This window comes from Xenopus laevis, chromosome 4L, assembly GCF_017654675.1.
Source record: "Xenopus laevis strain J_2021 chromosome 4L, Xenopus_laevis_v10.1, whole genome shotgun sequence".
In the NCBI taxonomy this organism is placed as follows: Eukaryota; Metazoa; Chordata; class Amphibia; order Anura; family Pipidae; genus Xenopus; species Xenopus laevis.
Window position 1 is genome coordinate 116,987,368 of NC_054377.1, and position 20,544 is coordinate 117,007,911.

Sequence of the window (20,544 nt, forward strand, 5' to 3'; positions counted from 1 at the left end):
TTCCCCTAGCAACCATGCATTGATTTGAAAAAGAGACTGGAATATAAATAGGAGAGGCCTGAATAGAAAGATGAGTAATAAAAAGTAGCAATAACAATAAATGTTTAGCCTTACAGAGCATTTGATTTTCGATGGGGTCAGTGACCCCCAATTGGAAACTGGAGAGAGTCGGAAGGAGAAGGCAAATTATTAAAAAACTATATGAAATAAATAATGAAGATAAATGTAAAAGTTGCTTAGAATTGGTCATTCTATAACATACTTAAAGTTAACTTAAAGGTGAACCAGCCCTTTAAAGAAATGCTTTTTAGTGTTACTTGTCCTTTAAATCATCACCTTAGGCTAGTAGTGCAACCTGTGCCTTTCCAGATGTTATTAAATTGTAACAGCCAACAGTCACTAAATGCCAGGAGATGAGTGTTAACAGGAAGAATTTTACCTTAAGGGGATAGTACAATATTCTTTTCCATAACTTTTAAAGGGAAGCAATATGTCAATGATGTATTTTTATGTGTTTTTGCATAATTCTTGCACCCCTTTCTTATTCAGGATTAATCTTTAACTGATATGGAACACAACACTTCACACCAAAGTTACCCCTCGAGGTTACAAGCATTTCAGCCCCCCTCCCATTTCCCATATATGCACCTAATTGGCTGAAGCAAAAAGGTGGCAATAGCAGTCGCTGTACTGAAGACCTTCCCGGAGTTATAATTTATGTTTGGCCACAGGCACTAAGAAATGTAAATGACAAATGCCATTTGTCTCAAATAAATATAATGTATAAAACGTCTGTGTTCCTTCCAAAAGTGCATATGGTGGTCACTGTAAAGAGTTCTGTACCTTAAATCCTCCATGTGGTCTTTGCAAGCTATAAAGAATATCTTTAATAGACCCCTGCCCTTCATTCTTTTTTGGCTGGGATTACTATCACAGGCTGTCCTCTTTTTGGTCTCCACATAAGGACCTGTGCATCATTGGCATTAGGCTTTACCAGTGCATTTGGTGGGATAGGCTCCATGCGGCTTAAAATCCTAGGCTGCTCCTGCTGAGTCCTTCCCACCAGCCTGGCACGTTTACCCAGCATCTGGTTTGGATCCACCTCAATGTCTACCCTCATTCTCCATTTTATAGTCTGCAGAATGATTTTTTCCTTGGTGGTGGTATTCATAGCTACTAACCAGGTGGTAAAACTTTGGTCTCTCTTGATCCTGGTGAGCAAGGGCATGTTGCTTTCACTGATGGGTACTGCCCATGTCACACTGGGGTAGAAGTTGTCATTCATGCTAACGGAGAATCGTGAGCTTTTGTTTGTAGGTCCCATTAAGGTCACAGTTTCGGTGGTGTTTCCATACCAAGGATAACTTACACCATCAGAATCGCTGATTGCTTTTACTCTTCCTTCCCTCAAATCTGGAAGCTCCCAACTTGACCTGACAAAATAAAAATACAGATAGAGCCAGTTTGCATTTCTCATTTGACATTCTCATCTCATTTAGCAAAAGAAATTGCATGGCAGTGGTTGTATTAGTTATTAGGAAATAACAGCTTGCCAGTCCTTGTATATTAGGTTGGTGAAGAAGATCATGGTACCCAACTGTTCTTTGAGTTGATTATATTTTTTTCGGGCAGTTGTTTACAGCAGCAGAGCCAAGAAACTTACTACAGGCCAGTTAAGGGGGTATTATGGAGGGACAGACTTTATGGCAACAGATATCTCAATAGTAAAAAAAAAAGAACCAAAGTTAAAACCCCAGGGGAGGGCAAATGCATACCTTCCACGGTTCCACCAAGTCCTCAAAAATGAAAAAGCTTAAAACACACAGTCAACGCCACCCTTTTTTTCTACTAACACACATACCATTTGGAGTCAGCAGGTTTAGACCAGGAGTCCAAGTACACAGAGGCCCAAAAAGCCCCCACCAGCCTACTAAATAGTGAGGGTCTATGGAATCTTACAGCAGCCCCTCTGGCATTTGCCAGAACTCACAGATTCTGTAATGTAGAGTAGGACCATTGGGTAAGTGATCATCCTCAGTTGTCTGCAAATTTGTATGTGATTCTCTAGAACAGACTACAGGTATGGGAACTCTTAATTGGAAAATGATATCAGATAGCTCTGAAATATGGGAAGGATATCTTCCACTAGATAAAAAATGAGACTGGAAAATAAATATAATATAGGCTTTCCTAATAGGGTTTAATGATGTTCACTGGTTTCTTTATTAGTATCTTCAGCTACTAGGTCTGCACCCTCCCTCACAGTCGCACCACAACTTTACTGCCAGTCCTGCAAAGACAGTGGTGGATGGAGATCTGCTGACATAGGAATGGTGAGAAGAGACAAGGTCAATTATTTCAGCTGCTTCTCTATCAACGTGCCCAGCATGCTGCCCATGGTTTAATAAAGACACGTAACACTGTTACAGGCTTTGTATGAATTAGCAATATTCATTTTCTGAAATTATCCCCACCGCTTATTTCAAATATTTCACCATAGATAGTGGCCTATGCTGCCTAACTCTACTTCCAGCCCTGCTGCAGAGGTCACTCTGTAATGTAATGGGTACCTTCCTGGCATTATATTGAGGTATAATCACGTGTAGGCAGAATACAATGATAATAAATCATATGTAGGGAAAAAAGGAGGATAAATTACTTGACAAGAGATTGATTAAACCGCTAACTAGCTGTGTGTGAGTGGTAAAAAGTCTAAAAGGACAGGAACACTGAGAGCTGTTTAAGCTGGACTTCATATCTCTGGATATGTAATAGTTTATTGCTCAGAACTGTATTGTATCAAGGCAAACAGAAGAGCAAATGACATTGTTTGTAAAGGTGGCCATAGATGTGCAGATGTACCCTCCTATCGGACGAACCATCGTTCAGTGCCATCTCCCGACCTTCCACTAACATTTCATATCAAATAAAGTAGTAAAAGACTGACAGCAATTGTATGAAAGTTAAGTCCGACAAAAGCTGGTGACAGTCTCCCACTGAAAATCGTCAGATCGGCAATACATGCAGAGATATTATCGGTAGCCGAAATTTAGCCGAAAAATGTCGGGACTCTCCACACACGGCCCTAAAATCATACGAAATGGAGATTCGTACAATCAAATACACAAAAGTCCCATCTCATAGAATTATCAGGGAGCAAATTCTTATTTTGTAATGTTAAAAAATAAAAAAAATACGATATCAAGAGCATTTTATAAAATAAATTTGTTTGATATACAGTATGACTGCATTAAGCTGACACATACACATCAGAGCTGGCGCTGCATAGTTAACATGTGGTTTAGAAACCTCAGATGGTCATCTTTCAAATAGTTGACCTTTAAATGCTAACTGCTGATTAATAGCTATTAAATGCTAATTTCTGATTGGTTGCTACATTTTACTTGGCCTTGTGTAATTATTGATTCTTTTGTTACATACCTAATATCAAGAGATTATAGAAGTTATTTACAACAATGAAAAGGGGGAGAAATCTGCTGTTTGCAACCTGCCTTGCTACTCCTATAATCTCTTGCTAAGTCACCACTATATGAATTGCCATAAAGCTCTACGCTCTGTTTTGGAGGTCAGAGACCTGTGGCCACCAGGGTCGGATTGGGCTGACAGGACACCTGGAAAAAACCTGCTGGGCCCTGGCTCTCGTGGGCCCTGCCAGCCCAGATCCGCACCCTGCCTAAGGCATCCCCTCTAACTTGCATGTCATTTAGATGCACAAGCCATAGAGTTGTAGTGGACACCCCTTATGTATAATAGCTTAACAGCTACTTGCTAGTCATACAGAGTCCCTGGCCCTGGTACAATCTATGTAGTTTCTAGATCAGTGATCCCCAACCAGTAGCTCGTGAGCAACATGCTGCTCCCCAACCCCTTGGATGTTGCTCCCAGTGGCCTCAAAGCAGGTGCTTATTTTTGAATTCCCGGCTTGGAGGAAACTTTTGATTGCATAAAAAACAGTTGCATTGCCAAATAGAGCTTTCTGTAGGCTGCCAGTCAACATATGGGCTACCAAATAGCCAATCACAGCCCTTCGTTGGCATCCTCAGGAACTATTTCCATGCTTATGTAGCTCCCCAACCCTTCTTTACATTTGAATGTGGCTCACGGGTGAAAATGTTTGGGAGAGCCCTTGGGCCCAAGGAACAACATAAATAGCTACAAGCTAGTCATTGGGCGCCATTGGAAAAAACTTTTTCAGCTGCTAGCTAGTTATACAAAGTCATTTGGCCCTACACATGAACCTCTAAAGCAGCTTGTTTAGAAGAAATAAACAGTTTATGCAGCAAAGTCTCATTTTTACAAAGTGCTTTATAGTTTCCAGCATGTATAACATGACTTTAATTGTGTCTGCCAGAGTCTTTATTCAACCTTGATACGCTTACATTTTTTTCACCAACACTGATGTTTTTTTTTTGTCAGTGGGAATATGTAGCTGAGTTCATATGACTACTTCAACTACATCTACCTATAACACTGAAGACAAATTATATTTGTATTGAACATTGGTTGGAGAAGTAATTGATTAAAGTGATTGAAGATTTAATTCCATTTAGAGCACTTGTAATATTCTGCTCACCAAGTGAAGTCAATATGATAGATTTGTTTTAATTATTTTATCTATTAAACAGAATGTAGCACCAATACTGCAACAGGGATGGTCAATATTCCATCATCAGAATGTGGACAGAGGAAACAGCTGAAAAGTGTTGGCCAAAATGTAATAAGGATTGCAACAGTTGCACCAGGTCTAGTAACCCATATAAGCCAATGAGCAGGTAACATTTACTATATGTTTAGCATCTGATTGGCTTCTGTTGGTTCTGCTGCAAACTTTGCAAGTTTTATTCCATTTCCCAGTCTTTGGAAATAAAAGCACATAACGTTTCCAGTTATAAGGTGCAGCTTTTTTGCAGTTCACTTCCCAATTATAGTTAATGGGAGCTGTTGTGAGTAGGGCACATGCAAGCAACTGCCATCTGGAAGTGTGAGTGTCTGCATTTTTAGGCAATAGTCGTAGACGTGCCATATCTGTGACAATTCCCATGAACTAAAAATGAGAAGTGATATGGGGCAATATCCCCTGTTGTACTTTCCCAAAGTGGAAACAATCACACATAACTTGCCCATTGGATCAGTTATCTATAACTTTAATAACCAAAGACGGTATTATGGATTTTTTTTTATCTATTTGTCCTTTGCGTGTATTTGCTATAGGATGAAAGAGAAATGCATGCTTGTCCTCTGGGACGCCTAATGTTCTTAAAACAGCACCAGCAATATGAGAGCACTTGCTTCTTTTGATAACATTTGGAAGTAAACGAGAAGCACACATCCAACTGTGCCGTGGATTCGCTCGAGCTGAACAAAGTCACGTAGAGATCCTCTTCTTTAGGGTGCAAACACGTCTGTTTCCTCTGTTTCTTTAGCTGAAAATTCACTAAGAAAATGGTTATTTCAAAACAGAATGATCTTAAAACTCACTTTGCCAACTGTGAATCTACTTGGATAACAACTTCAGGTTTGTGGGTACAACTTAAGTGAATCTATGTGAGGTCACACTCGCAGGCATACATGGTAACCTTTCTAAATAATGATGAATTTCGCTGTCTGCCTTATACATACTGTGCTAAACTGCTAATGGAATTTTAGTGGGCTCCTTTCTTTACTTCGGTGAATTTTACTTGCAAGACCTGAGGTTTGCCAAAGACTTGATTTCGCTACTTAACATATTTACAGTGATGTCTTGCTTTCCTTCTCTGTATGGAGCCCGCAGACCCCCTCCCTGCTATCTAATCAACTGTTGGATCAACTTTGCATTCTGCGTGGCTATTTATACACCTGCACATAATCTTGCACAATTAGTGCAGCGAGAGGCTCCTTTTACAGTGATCGGGAGGCAGAGTGCTTAACCCATTGGGGCCAGAGGTGGAATGCAGTACTATAATGTGAGGTCTTGTAATGCTTGGGGCACACATCTCTGCTATCCTTGCTTGTCTAATGAGGGAAAACAGAAAAGCAATTACTATACAATGTGAGGCTTCCGTTCAGTTTAACATGTTCAACAATCAACTTCTTAAGGCCCCCATACACAGGCAAATGCCAGCTGCCGACAGATTAAGTTGGCAGCTTATTGCCCAGTGTATAGGGCCCCCCGACAGGCTTCCCCAATCGATATCTGGCCGAAAGTCAACCAGATGTCGATCTGTCGGGCTAAACAATCCTGTCCAATCAAGGACCACATCGGTTCTTTGATGTGGTCCTCGATCTGACTACCCTTTTTTTTCTCGTTATGATCCGATTGTTTCTTCAATCGGTTTCCGATCGGGATTCCTTCAAGGTTGACACATCGGGATGAGGTCATCTTGTTTGGCGACCTTGCTTTGGCCAGCTTTAGTCGCCGTGTGTGAACACCAGTGGAAAATTCACTATTCACACACTTACACCCATACTCACTCCACGCCACTTGCATGCCAATATACCGATTCAGGCTGCTTTGATAATCTGCATATAGTTGCATGCAAGGGACAATACATGTCTTGAGAAGGTGCTACTCCTAGGACTCTTATTGCATTAAGTGAATCCCACACTTGAGCTGGCCATACTTGGACCAATAAAAGCTGCAAATTTGGTCCTTACAGAGCAAGTTTGCAGTTTATTAGCCAGTCTATGGGGAACTTCGAAGGGCCTGGCAACCCATATCTGTCTGAAAATCAGCTAGATATTTATTATTATTTACAGGTTTAAAAAGCCCGCATGCTACAAGCCAATGTGGTCCCAGCCTTCATCTTTTAGTGTATGTCCAGCTTTATACTGTGTGCACTCGCATGCTGGAAGTGACCATCAAGAAAAAATTATAGACACATGAACCGATTGTGGGCTACTGCCCTACCATATTTATTAAAATGCAAAAATGAAGTGCCTTTGTCCTCACATTTCAAAACATATCATAGGGTGATACCCCACAATCAACTGACGTGCCCTATCCCTTTTTTCTGGATGGTAATGTGTAGTTTTGAGCAGCCTGGGCCAAAATCCCAAGAAGTAAGTGGTGTGCTGAAGCTGTTGGAAGTGTTCACAAAAACCAGTGCCACAACTTGCATGTAACTTACCAACACGGATGCTACTTTGCACTGGCGAATCGCTAGTAAGTTGTAGCACTGTGATCTGTGCTAATGGGAGGCTGTTACTGAGACCTCCCTGTTGAGATTCCATAGGCTACCATACAACTCTGGCTGTAAGATTCTTTCTTCAAACCAATGTCATGTGAGGATATGTGCACGTGTGAACTGCTGGAGAGGCTTGAGGAGAAGCTTAGAGTTTACTATAAAGATCAGACTTCCAACAACTTCAAGGCTAATCCATGGCAAGAATGAAGTCAATAAACACCTTGTTTAGATATTTCATCTTATACCAGAGCTCTGTAAAATTGCCTATTCTACTGCTTATTCCAAAAGTGGCCACCATCTGCAAGTGCTGGAACACAATGTCATACTAAGTCTGTTTTTTTAGATGATGTTCACCAGAGACAGGTAACACTTAGAACAAACTATCTGGACCTCCCCAATAGTCATACTGCAAACACAACACTGGACTCTTTATTAAAGGGGGGGGGTTATTAGCCTTTCTAGTAACTTTTAGTATGATGTAGACCAGGGGTCCCCAACCTTTTTTACCCGTGAGCCACATGCAAATATAAAAAGAGTTGGGGAGCAACACAAGCATGAAAAAGTCTCTTGGGGTGCCAAATAAGGACTGTGATTGGCTATTAGGTAGCCCCTAATGTGGACTGGCAGCCTACAGGAGGCTCTACTTGTCACTATACTTAATTTTTACTTAACTCCAAGCCTGGAATTAAAAAATAAGCACCTGCTTTGAGGACACCGAGAGCAACATCCAAGGGGTTGGAGAGCAACATGTTGCTCACGAGCTACTGGTTGGGGATCACTGATGTAGACAGTGATGTAGAGAATTATATTATGCCTGTGCTGTTAAGGTAGAGAGAAAACTCAATGCTTAAAGCTTGAAACACCGTTCCTGTGAGTAAGCTTCACACACAGCAAGAAACATCTATTAAAAGAGCTGTTCACCTTTGAGTTGACTTTTAGTCTGATGCACAGAGTGATATTCTGAGACAGTTTTCGTTTATTATTATTTTATATGGTTTTTAAGTTATTCAGCTTTTTATTCTAGTTCCAATTCCAGCAGTCCGGATGCTGGAGTCCAAATTTCCCTAGCAACCATACACTGATTTCAATAAGTGACTGGAAAACGATTAGGAAAAACTGATAAGAAACAAGAGTAATAAAAAGTAGCCATAGCAACAAATTAATAGCCTTACAGAGCATTTGTTTTCTAGATGGGGTCGGTGACCCCGGATAAATGTTGGCGATGCGGCATGGAGATAGGGTCGTTCAAACATATTTGGTTCTCATGCTCAGCAATGACTAAATATTAGGAACAAGCCTGTCAAACTATTAATCAGACAACTGAAAGCAAGTATGGACATACAGATATACCCCTGATTTTATTCCACTTTGATAGTAAAAATAACCTTGTATTAAAGGACAAGCTAACTTGTCCATATTTAGTCATGTAGCCAGCCGTTCCCTGGATTAAGGCATATTCAGATATTTAATGCTGTTACTGTAATGCCCTTTAGCCCAAAGGCTTTTGCTTGGCACTCATGCTCAGTTGTACATAAAAATACCACAATTGCCAACTGTGTTAATCTGAAGATTTACTCTGTCCCCGGAGGCATTACTGATCAACTCATCAATTTCATTAACTCTTGCCATGTCTGCTAATACAGCTATAGAAATATATATATAATGTCTGAATGGGACTCACAGACGGATCCTTTTTTGTTGTCTGTTTGTAAACTTGCTCTCGGAGGTTTAACTTGGTAACAATGTTCTAGTTAGTCTGGAATGCATAGTAAACTTTACAAACCCCTTTTTGCAGAACAGTAACACTGGGAATATAAAATCAGATTGTCGTATTGTGTACATGTTTATTAATATGTATATATATTTAAACGTACAAACAACCTAAGGATATTTGTGCTAATAGCCCAAGCAAATCCCTGTGTTTAATTAAACTCCCAACACATAGTTACATAGTTACATAGTTAAATCGGGTTGAAAAAAGACAAAGTCCATCAAGTTCAACCCCTCCAAATGAAAACCCAGCATCCATACACACACCCCTCCCTACTTTCATATAAATTCTATATACCCATATCTATATTAACTATAGAGCTTAGTATCACAATAGCCTTTGATATTATGTCTGTCCAAAAAATCATCCAAGCCATTCTTAAAGGCATTAACTGAATCAGCCATCACAACATCACCCGGCAGTGCATTCCACAACCTCACTGTCCTGACTGTGAAGAACCCCCTACGTTGCTTCAAATGAAAGTTATTTTCTTCTAGTCTAAAGGGGTGGCCTCTGGTACGGTGATCCACTTTATGGGTAAAAAGGTCCCCTGCTATTTGTCTATAATGTCCTCTAATGTACTTGTAAAGTGTAATCATGTCCCCTCACAAGCGCCTTTTTTCCAGAGAAAACAACCCCAACCTTGACAGTCTCCCCTCATAATTTAAGTCTTCCGTCCCTCTAACCAATTTAGTTGCATGTCTCTGCACTCTCTCCAGCTCATTTATATCCCTCTTAAGGACTGGAGTCCAAAACTGCACTGCATACTCCAGATGAGGCCTTACCAGGGACCTATAAAGAGGCATAATTATGTTTTCATCCCTTGAGTTAATGCCCTTTTTTATGCAAGACAGAACTTTATTTGCTTTAGTAGCCACAGAATGACACTGCCCAGAATTAGACAACGTGTTATCTACAAAGACCCCTAGATCCTTCTCATTTAAGGAGACTCCCAACACACTGCCATTTAGTGTATAACTTGCATTTATATTATTTTTGCCAAAGTGCATAACCTTGCATTTATCAACCAGTTTTCCAATTTAGACAAATCACTCTGCAAAGTGGCAGCATCCTGCATGGAACCTATAGTTCTGCACAATTTAGTATCATCTGCAAAAATAGAAACAGTACTTTCAATGCCCACCTCCAGGTCATTAATAAACAAGTTGAAAAGCAAGGGACCTAGTACAGAGCCCTGCGGTACTCCACTAACAACACTGGTCCAATTAGAAAATGTTCCATTTACCACCACTCTTTGTAGTCTATCTTTTAGCCAGTTCTCTATCCAGGTACAAATACTATGTTCCAGGCCAACATTCCTTAATTTAACCAGTAACCTTTTGTGCGGCACTGTATCAAATGCTTTAGCAAAGTCTAAGTAAATCACATCCACTGCCATCCCAGAATCGAGGTCTCTACTTACCTTCTCATAAAAAGAAATTAAGTTAGTCTGGCAAGATCTATTAAGCATAAAACCATGCTGGCACAAACTCATAGTATTATGATTTGCTATGAAGTCCAGTATCTTATCCTTTATTAACCCTTCAAAAAGCTTTCCTACCACTGACGTCAGACTAACTGGCCAATAGTTTTGAGGCTGAGAACGGGATCCTTTTTTGAATAGAGGCACCACATTAGCAATTTGCCAGTCTCTCGGCACTATGCCAGATCTCAATGAATCCTGAAAAATTAAGTAAAGAGGTTTGGCAATCACAGAGCTAAGCTCGCTAATTACCCTGAGATGAATACCATCTGGCCCCGGACCTTTGTTAATCTTAACATGTTCTAGTCTCTTTTGAATTTCTTCATGTGTGAACCATGCATCATTAGTTGTATTACTAGAATTGGGACTATTAGGGCTCTTACAGACGAGCGTTTTTACCTGCGCTCCCCTGCGTTCCATTTTTCTGCGTTCAGCCGCAGGGGAGCGCAGGGATAGACGCATTACATTTTTTCCAATGGGGCTGTACTCACACAGGCGCGTGTAGGCGCCGAACGCAGGTTGAGACGCAACATGCTGCATTTTTCCTGCATTCGGCGCCTACACGCGCCTGTGTGAGTACAGCCCCATTGGAAAAAATGTAATGCGTCTATCCCTGCGCTCCCCTGCGACTGAACGCAGAAAAACGGAACGCAGGGGAGCGCAGGTAAAAACGCTCGTCTGTAAGAGCCCTTAAGAAGGAAACCTTCACTTACTGGTTCCTCATTTGTGTAGACAGATGAAAAATATGAGTTCAGAATCTGCGCTTTTATTTTGTTTTCATCAACCAGCTGACCCCCCTCTGATAGTAAGGGTCCCACCCCTTCCTGTTTAATTTTTTTACTATTAACATATTTAAAAAATAATTTTGATTTTTTTTTTTTACTGCTTGCTGCAATATCCTTTTCTATATCAATTTTAGCTTGCCTTATAGCTTCTTTGCATGATATATTGGCCTCCTTGTACCTTATAAATGTTTCGGCTGTACCAGCTAACTTGAAAGCCTTAAAAGCACGTCTTTTCTTACCCACCTCAACACCAACGCTTCTATTGAACCAAAAAGGTTTTGCTTTGCAACGACGTTCCTTGCTTACAAGTGGAATATACTGACAAGTATATTTATGAAGCAGCATTTTAAAGACTTCCCATTTTTGTTCGGTGTTTAACCCTGTGAAAAGCATTTCCCACTTAATATGTTGCAGAGATGCCTTTATACTGTCAAAGTTTGCACGTCTGAAATTTAGTGTTTTAGTTACTCCCTTATAGAATTGCTTCTGCAACAGAATCTCAAAGGAGACCATGTTATGATCACTATTCCCTAAATGCTCACCCACACAAATGTTAGAGATGAGTTCAGTATTGTTAGTTATTACAAGGTCCAAAAGAGAGTTTACAAACGTATTAGCCTTTTCTGTCTTAGCAACCACATTACCCCAGTCAATGTCTGGATAATTGAAGTCACCCATAGCAACAACTTGACCCAGCTGTGAAGCCGCTTGTATCTGCAAGAGTAGCTGGGCTTCATAATCAACACTTATATGAGGTGGTTTATAGCATACACCAATGATAATTCTTTTTGTTACCTTTTGCCCAGTCAAAATCTCTACCCAGAGGGATTCTACACCCTCACCAGTGCCAGCTATTGTTATTTCTTTAGCGCATGACCAAGGTTATTAAAGGAATAAGTTCTGTTTCATCCTCTTCAACTGAAATACAATTCCACCTACAAAGCCTTTTAAACTGAGGAATACAGAGAGTTTTGTATTTCTCTATATAGAACCGATAGGTTCTACAAGACAAATATTCACAGAAGGGTGAAGAGGTTTGATTAATAGATTACCCCCAAATGACAACGAGACGGTAATATTTGCTGGACCTTCCTCGATGGCTGAGGAGCAGCATCCATCAACTTTTGCCAAAAGATCTTGTTGAACAGCTTGGAAATGATATTTAGATCAATTATAAAATGAATGTACAGTGGTTATACTGTAGACTGGTTAATGTATCCCCTCCCCTAACCACTAAGGATTTTGAAAGTCATTTTGTAAGTGACCAAGGCCACAGAACTCCAGGAGTTTATAATTATTTTTCATACATTTTTTATATAAACATATATCTAATAACCTTTTCGTTACCAAGATTATTAATATTGTTGAGCTTTAAGTCCCCTTTGGCTGCTAGGGGAGACCCGAACATATAGGTCAAAAACAGACAGATGGGCCCCAGTGTGGGTATCCCTGTTATTCAAAGGAAACATTTGGGGTGCCCAGTACCAGTTTTCTGTGGTTGAGAAAGTCAATGCCCCAAAGACTGTCCCATGTTGCTAGATGGCTGGCAATTGCTATGCCCAACGGAAGATCATTTATCCGAATGAAATTAGCATCTCTATCTTGCTGACTTCCAGATCCTGACACAGCCTCTTGCTCTGCTCACTACACAGAGGCCAATTGAGGTGAAAATATTGGCCCTGCAGCAAAATGATTTCCCTTAATGAAAATAAGCTGAAGTAGAATGTAAATTACTCAGGCTTTCACTTTGGAAGACGGACGTTATTGATAATGAAATTGTATATCAAAATTCAGTTATGCAGTTTGACTTGATTTTCCTATTAAATGGAAGTTAGAGAGAGCTCCTTTGCATTAGAATAAAGAAAAATGCACTGCTGTAGGAAAGGTGTTCCAGATTAGCCCATAGTAGCTGCATTTTGATGGCCGGCGGCAGTTTGCAAATACCCTTCCCTCGGGGCAGGCCTGGACTGGCCATCTGTGGGTTCTGGCAAATGCCAGAGAGGTTGCTGTAAGATGCCATAGACAGCAACGTAACTAGAGGGGGGCAGGTCCTGGCGCGGGATGCGCCCCCTCCGTACGCCCAGAACCGGCTGAATTAGTGTACGCGAGCTGCCGGGGGGCCCTGAGGGGGTGCGGGCCCTGGCCCAATCGCACCCTCTGCTCCCCCGGAAGTTACGCCACTGGCCATAGAAAGTGACTATTATGTGGGCTGGTGGGGGCTGTTTGGGCCTCTGTGTACTAGGAATGCCAGGGGCTATTTTGAATCCCAGTCCAGCCCTGCCTCAGGCAACTGAACCTAACCTTCATGTAAGATTGCCACCTTTTCTGGAAAAAAATACCAGCAACCCTACCCCCATGTGTGTTGGTCGGGGGTAAATATTTTTACGTGGGCTTGTTTACCTACACACTCTGGGGGGGGGGGTTATTTACTAAAATTTGATCTTATCTCATATTTTAAATAAAAGTAGCTCAATCAAACTCCCAGAAATTTTTCTTTGCCCGAAAACCTCAAATTTTTCAGATTCTAAAACCCAGCATAAACCATGATATCCTTCAATTGGGATAGGGACATCTCCCATTGACTTATACATAACCTTGACAGGTTTGAGATGGTGGATTTTCGCATTCTGACTTTTTTTTTTGCCCCAAAAAGCCCGACCAAAAAAATTTGAGGTTTAATAAATAACCCCCCAGATGTATCCCTCTGGCTGAGCATCCATCAGCTCCTTACTCAGTATAATAACCCTTTGCACCACAACACAGGAGGTGGGGGAAGGCTTAATGGTATGATGGTATGAAATTTCCCTAATTTCTCTAACCCACAGTTATGTGCTGGACCCTTCTCTTTTTCACTGCATACACAGATAATACTTTGAACTCCATATCAAGTGCTCAGCACATCAATATAGCAAAGAAATTGACTAAAGCAGAAAAAAAAAATAGAAAGTGAAGGGAAGAAAGCAAGTGGTTAATGGGGTAAGGGCAGAAATTGTTTAAACAAAAAGTTGATCATCACTATTCACTACAAAATACTTCCTCGCTAGCAACTCACACTTCAGCTCTAATCTTCATTTAACTTTATGTCACCAGCTTGGCTTTGATTAGCTGAATCACAGGACCTCAGCGCAGCCTCCCCTGCCTGCAGAACTGATAATGAGTCCTAGGATGCTGATTAGGGCATTGCTGAGCTGCTGCGGAGGCTACAATTCACTAATGGTAGTCACAATGTAATTAAGTATTCTGACTCAACCTGGAACATTCACTCAGCCAACAAATTCATTTCAGAGAAAGAAAAACAGCAGGAAAATACCAGAGCGAGCAGAACAAAGCCAAATACTATATATATATATTTATATATTATATATTATATATATATATATATATATATATCTATATCTATATCTATATCTATATCTATATCTATATCTATATCTATATCTATATATATATATATATATATATATATGGGCCTATCTCTTATCCGGAAACTGATATCCAAAACAATCCAAAATACAGAAAGGCCATTGCCTTTTGCTCTGTACTAATAAAGCAGTATATTGTACTCGATGGTAACTTAGCAGCATAAATCAATATCGGTGGCAATTCAATCATTTTGGGTTTATTAAACTGGTTTTCATTATTTATTATTTGTGTTTTTTTTAGTTATTTCGCTTTTTATTCAGCAGCTCACACAGTTTGCAATGTCAGCCATCTGGTTGCTAGGGTACAAATTGCCCTAGCAACCATGCATCAATTTGAATAAGAAACTGGAATATGAATATGAAAGGGCCTGACAGAATAGATATAGCATTGTAGCTTGCACTATTGCAGCTAATCTATTGGCAATAAAATGCCTCCGTAGCTTTACTTCTCCTTTAAAAGTATGAATTCTTTGATTAAAATGGAGTCTAAGGGAGATGGCCTTCCCGTAATTCTGAGCTTTCTGGATAACGGTTTTCCAGATAACCAATCCCATGTTTTATCCCTGTTTTATACTGCAGTGAACAACAACTTTTTATTATTTGTGTTTTTTTTTTAGTTATTTCGCTTTTTATTCAGCAGCTCACACAGTTTGCAATGTCAGCCATCTGGTTGCTAGGGTACAAATTGCCCTAGCAACCATGCATCAATTTGAATAAGAGACTGGAATATGAATATGAAAGGGCCAGAATTGAAAGATGCGTAATAAAAAGCAGCAATTACAATAAATGCGTTGCCTTTCAGAGCATTTGTTTTTAGATGGGGTCAGTGACCCCCATTGTAAAGCGGCAGAAGGCAAATAATTAAAAAACTATAAAAAAAATGAATAATGAAGACTGGTCGAAAAGTTTCTTAGAATTAACCATTCTATAACATACTAAAAGTTAACTTAAAGGTGAACCACCCCTTTAATGTTTAAATATTTTTTTATTAGCGGACTTAAGGTACTGTGATCCAAATTAGAGAAAAAAATCCCAAATTCCCAAAATTCCAGATAGTAGATCCTATACCTATCATACCTTTATTTCTTCTACTCCTTATTATGCTATACCTAAAAGTTATTTTTGCACCTATTTCATGTGCTGAATGCTGATTTATCAGTGGCCCTTTCTGTTTCGCTTATACAGGGGTTAGGTCAATGCTCATTCTCCCTCAGACCCCATAACTAGGTGGAGAGAATACTCTGGGTTCATCAGGGCAGTGAAGGTACAGATTTTATAGTCACAGTTTCTAGCTAATATTCCTGCTGTACGATATGCGTAACAAGACATGGATTCACCTCCTGGGAAGGTTATGCTTTCTACTGGAAAAAGGCTGTTAGTGCTAATAATCACTGTCTGCCTTGCTTTGTATTTCTTCAGCAACCTACTGTGTAAGCAATACACTAGCATCTTGCAGGCTTTTGTAAGACTGAAGTACTCAATCCCATCGTTTTGGGTTAACTGTAGATGTACTGGGTCAGTTTTCCTTAACTGCTTTGCACCCTTGCATGGCCCTGATTAAAATCACTAGGGTTGCATCTCAAAGAAATGCTTCTATATTCAAGGCATCACCTTGCAGAGCTGCAAATAAAGAGGAAAGAACATCTGTTACCTTATTCCACCACAATCTGATATAAAAGTGGAAGAAATCAAGGGAACCCGACTTGTGTGATATATAAGGTTAACAAGAGATGAGTAGAAACCCTACTAATGTACAAACATGGGATCTATTATCAAGAATGCTCAGTCTGGACCTGAAAGGGTCCTTTCCGTAGTTTGGATCTCCATATTTCAAGTTTATTAAGAAAAACATTTATTTAAATATTAAATAAACTCAATAGAATTGTTTTGCTTCCAATACGGATTAATTATATTTTTGTTTGGATCACGTACAAGGTACTGTTTTATTATTACAGAGATAAAGGAAGTTTTTCTTTAAGGAGAAGGAAAGGCCCACCTAAATATACCAGTAAACCCTCAAAGTAGTACTGCTCTGCTCCATGCTCAGTTTGCTCAGCTATAAGTGAGCAGGGAGAGACTCAGGCAGGAAGTGATGTCACGCGAAGCTAATACCGCAGCTGCTATCCTAAACAAACAGAGAGGTTCTAGAGCTTTTTACTCAGGTCTGGTAAAACATTCTACAGAATAAATATAGCATTGTAGCTTGCACTATTGCAGCTAATCTATTTGCAATAAAATGCCTCCGTAGCTTTACTTCTCCTTTAAAAGTATGAATTCTTTGATTAAAATGGAGTCTAAGGGAGATGGCCATCCCGTAATTCTGAGCTTTCTGGATAACGGTTTTCCAGATAACCAATCCCATGTTTTATCCCTGTTTTATGCTGCAGTGAACAACTGGCGGATACCAGAGAATTAGAAAACATAGCACCATTATAAAAGTGTTGGAAACATTCTGGCATATTGAGATAAAATTTAGACCCACATGCAGCACTTTATTCATGTCCATGGTCTGATTAGCGCTTTCTCCAATATATTGTATTATTATATAATTTATTATACAGGAGACACAATTCTCACTGAATCATCAGAAACAAAGTCATCTCAACCAGCTATAATATTCACATAGAGGCTGATTTATTAAGCCGTGACTTTTTCGGATCTGACTATTTGACATTAAAAATCCGAAAAAGTAGCGGGGGAAAAAAACTTTATTATTTATAACTTATTATGTGGCAATACTGCTGCAATTCTGAATACAAAAATACTCTGGGTAAAACCTGTCAAAAACACAAAAAATGAAATGGCAGATGTCCTTTTAACAATTTGATTTGTGTTTTTAGAGGTTTTCTGGTGTTTCTGATGTTGACTTTTGTGCGACAATATGAAAAAGTTGTAGTTATTGTGCGGCAACTCAAAAAAAAATCGATGTTTCTACGACTTTTCCCATTCGTGCTTTTTCAGTTCAGATTTTTTGAACACATTTAATGACATTCGTTGTTTCAGAGAATGTGACTTTAGTCGTGGTTTCAAAAACGTCAAAAACCACAGACTGAGAGAATGTTGATAAATAGGGCTCCACGTGTAGCTCTCTTATAATGTCAGTTAAAGCCTCTGCTGGAGTTTTCTGTTAGAAATGATCATGCTAAAAGTGCATTTGATTGTGCTCTAAAAGAGCATACCATTTCATATAAAACCCAACTAATCCCACAGGAACAAAAAGAAAGAGCTATAGCTTACAAGTGCAATTGCTGATATCATGACCTATGCACATCCCCTGGGTACTGCTGAGAACGACACATTGGATGCTGCAATATTGTCCGTACTACTATAGGGAATAGCTGACTGTCTGCAAATGCATTCAAATCTGAGAGGTTCCCTAACTGCGGAGTGAAATAAGGGGTGATTGTATACTTGCTGCCCTATAGAATTCCTGAAAAATACAAGGGTGACAAGAAATTCTTCATATTGTGTGTGTGTCCAGCTGTCGAGAGCACACTGAGCATGTGCAGTGTCAGTGATACTCACCAATCAAACAAGTTCCAAGCTGGAAGCTCATTGGAGATCTTTGAAGGCCTAGATCATTAATGTTTAGGGCTGTTGAACCTCTATTCTGTAAGATTCATTACTGTATGTTCAGCATTTCTATCCATATTTATTTGTAGGCTTTAGTTCACCTTTAGTTTAAATGTTGGAGGGACTAGAACACACACAAAAAATCAGAATAACTCTGCTCTAATCCTTGGGATTCCACACCTTTTCTGCTGTACAGCTAAAGGGACATGTAAAGCCTGCACAGGGGCCATGTATTTGGTCCATCCATGAAACTTATCCAGTTGCTAGTGGGGTGGAGCTCCATTCAGTTGGAAAATTGAGTTAGCTATATAAGGAGGTCACATTCACCCCTGAATGAAGCACCCAACCAATGACTCTAACTTCCTTAGTGTTAGTGTTCTCCTGCAAAAAGTATAGGACCTGTTGTTCAAAATGCTTGAGACCTGGGGTTGTATGGATATGAGAACTTATGGATCTCCATACCTTATTTAGCCAACAATATTTATATTATATTTTCCTCCAATAAGGATTAATTTGTTTGGATAAAATACAAGGTACTCTTATATTAGTACATAGAAAAAAGAAATCAATTATAACATTTTTAATTATAGATAAACATTTTTTATGTATATTAAAATGGGCTCTGTGGGAGATGGCTTTCCTGTAATTTAGAGCTTTCTGCATAATGGGTTTCTGGATAATGGATCCCCTACCTGTATTAAAGAAAGGTCTCTGGGAATCCCTACTTTTATACCACACTCCAAAGCCAAGACTATAGGGCTCATTTACCAATCTTGACGTTGAGGTTAAACTAGTTTTGCTTCAGACTTTGCATGAATATTTGCTTTTTATTAAAAGTAGTTACCTCTATAGCACTTCACATAGTTGCACTTAGCACTGCTGCCTGGAATTATGGGGGAAAATGCTGCATTGTGGACATAGAACACATCATCTAGAGCTAGAGAACCTTCTGTGTGTACCTAAGGCCTGTTATATTCACTCCGGCTGTGTGACTGCATGTTACGTTGGTGCTTTATAATTAATGATAAAAGTCTTGATATCAAGAGAACATCAATTGCTAACCACGGCTATGTCTCACCACACTGTTCTATTCCCAGAAATCTTCCTGGCAACAAGCATCACAGCCCAAACACCATCTACCACCCATGTCCAGTAAAAGTTTAGTGAGATAATTATCTTTCTGTTAAGTCTATTGCTTTTGTGGTTTCTAAAATGCCCTTTTGGCTGCTGGCGCAAACATTCAACTCCTTACACTCAGGCTGAATGCCCACAAAAGAACCAGGACAGTGCAATAGTTGATGCTTTACTCCAGTCTGTGGATAATATTGTTGGAAGCTAGGTGTTCTTTAACACACAATAACAGGTTTTTTCAAGAAGCTGGAAGTTAAATCTGACCATACACAGGCCGGTAAAAGCTGCCGATATACTAAGTCGGCAGCTTATTGGCCTGTGTGTGTGGCCCTCCTATGGGCTTCCTCGACTGATTTCTGGCCGAAAGTCGGCCAGATGTCGATCGGACAGGGTTAAAAATCCCATCAGAATGCACCTGCATCTGTTCGCTGATTCAGTCCTGCGATCTGACCGCCCATATTGGCTGCATTATGATCCCATCGTTTGGGCCCTAGGGCCCACAATCGGATCAGCCCGATATCGCCCACCTCAATGTGGGCATATCGGGGAGAGATCTGCTCGTTTGGTGAAATCGACAAATGAGTGGATCTCTACGTGTATGGCCACCTTAAGCGTATAACTATTGAGTTCCCGGCCAACACAATCAGTACTCACAGCACTTCACACATTGCCCCTGATTCTATGACACATCAGGATAATTTCAGGGGGGTTCTTACTTTCTAGTCCTATGCATATCAGTCATGATCTTTCTACTGGTAGCTTACATATTATTCCTCAATAGAGCACAGGGCTTCTTTTCTCAATAGAGCACAGGGCTTTCTTATATAAAGTAACTTAGCTTTGCACCTAGTCTTACCCTGCATAACCTTACTTACCCCAGTTTAACCTTCGACAGGGGACCCTGCCTACTCCAGGCTCTTAACACACACATCTACCCTTCTCCTGTAGGATGATATGAGAAGCCTGATACTTTCATGCCTACATGGGGCGCTTAGTCATAAGCTCAGTGTAGGCACTAAACACATCAGGCACTATGCACTATGATTGCACTATGATTGCACTATGTTGAAGGCCATTGACAGTGGTCCAGTAGGTACCGGCCTATTTTCTCAAGAATTATACCAAATCTTCCTTTAAAAATGTAAAAGCAATATCTAATTAGCCCAGAGCAAAGAGTTCAAATAAGCCACAAGTG

General features: G+C 40.0%; 1 protein-coding gene across 1 annotated transcript in view; it reads right to left on the reverse strand.

Moving 5' to 3' along the window:
- Positions 1 to 251: 251 nt before the first annotated feature.
- fam78b.L (family with sequence similarity 78 member B L homeolog) overlaps positions 252 to 20,544 on the reverse strand; it is a 65,799-nt gene continuing 45,506 nt past the window's right edge. Inside the window, exon 2 of the mRNA XM_018258801.2 lies at positions 252 to 1,433. Coding sequence (XP_018114290.1) covers positions 905 to 1,433 — 529 coding nt within the window. The 3' untranslated portion in view covers positions 252 to 904. The remainder of the gene's footprint in view (positions 1,434 to 20,544) is intronic.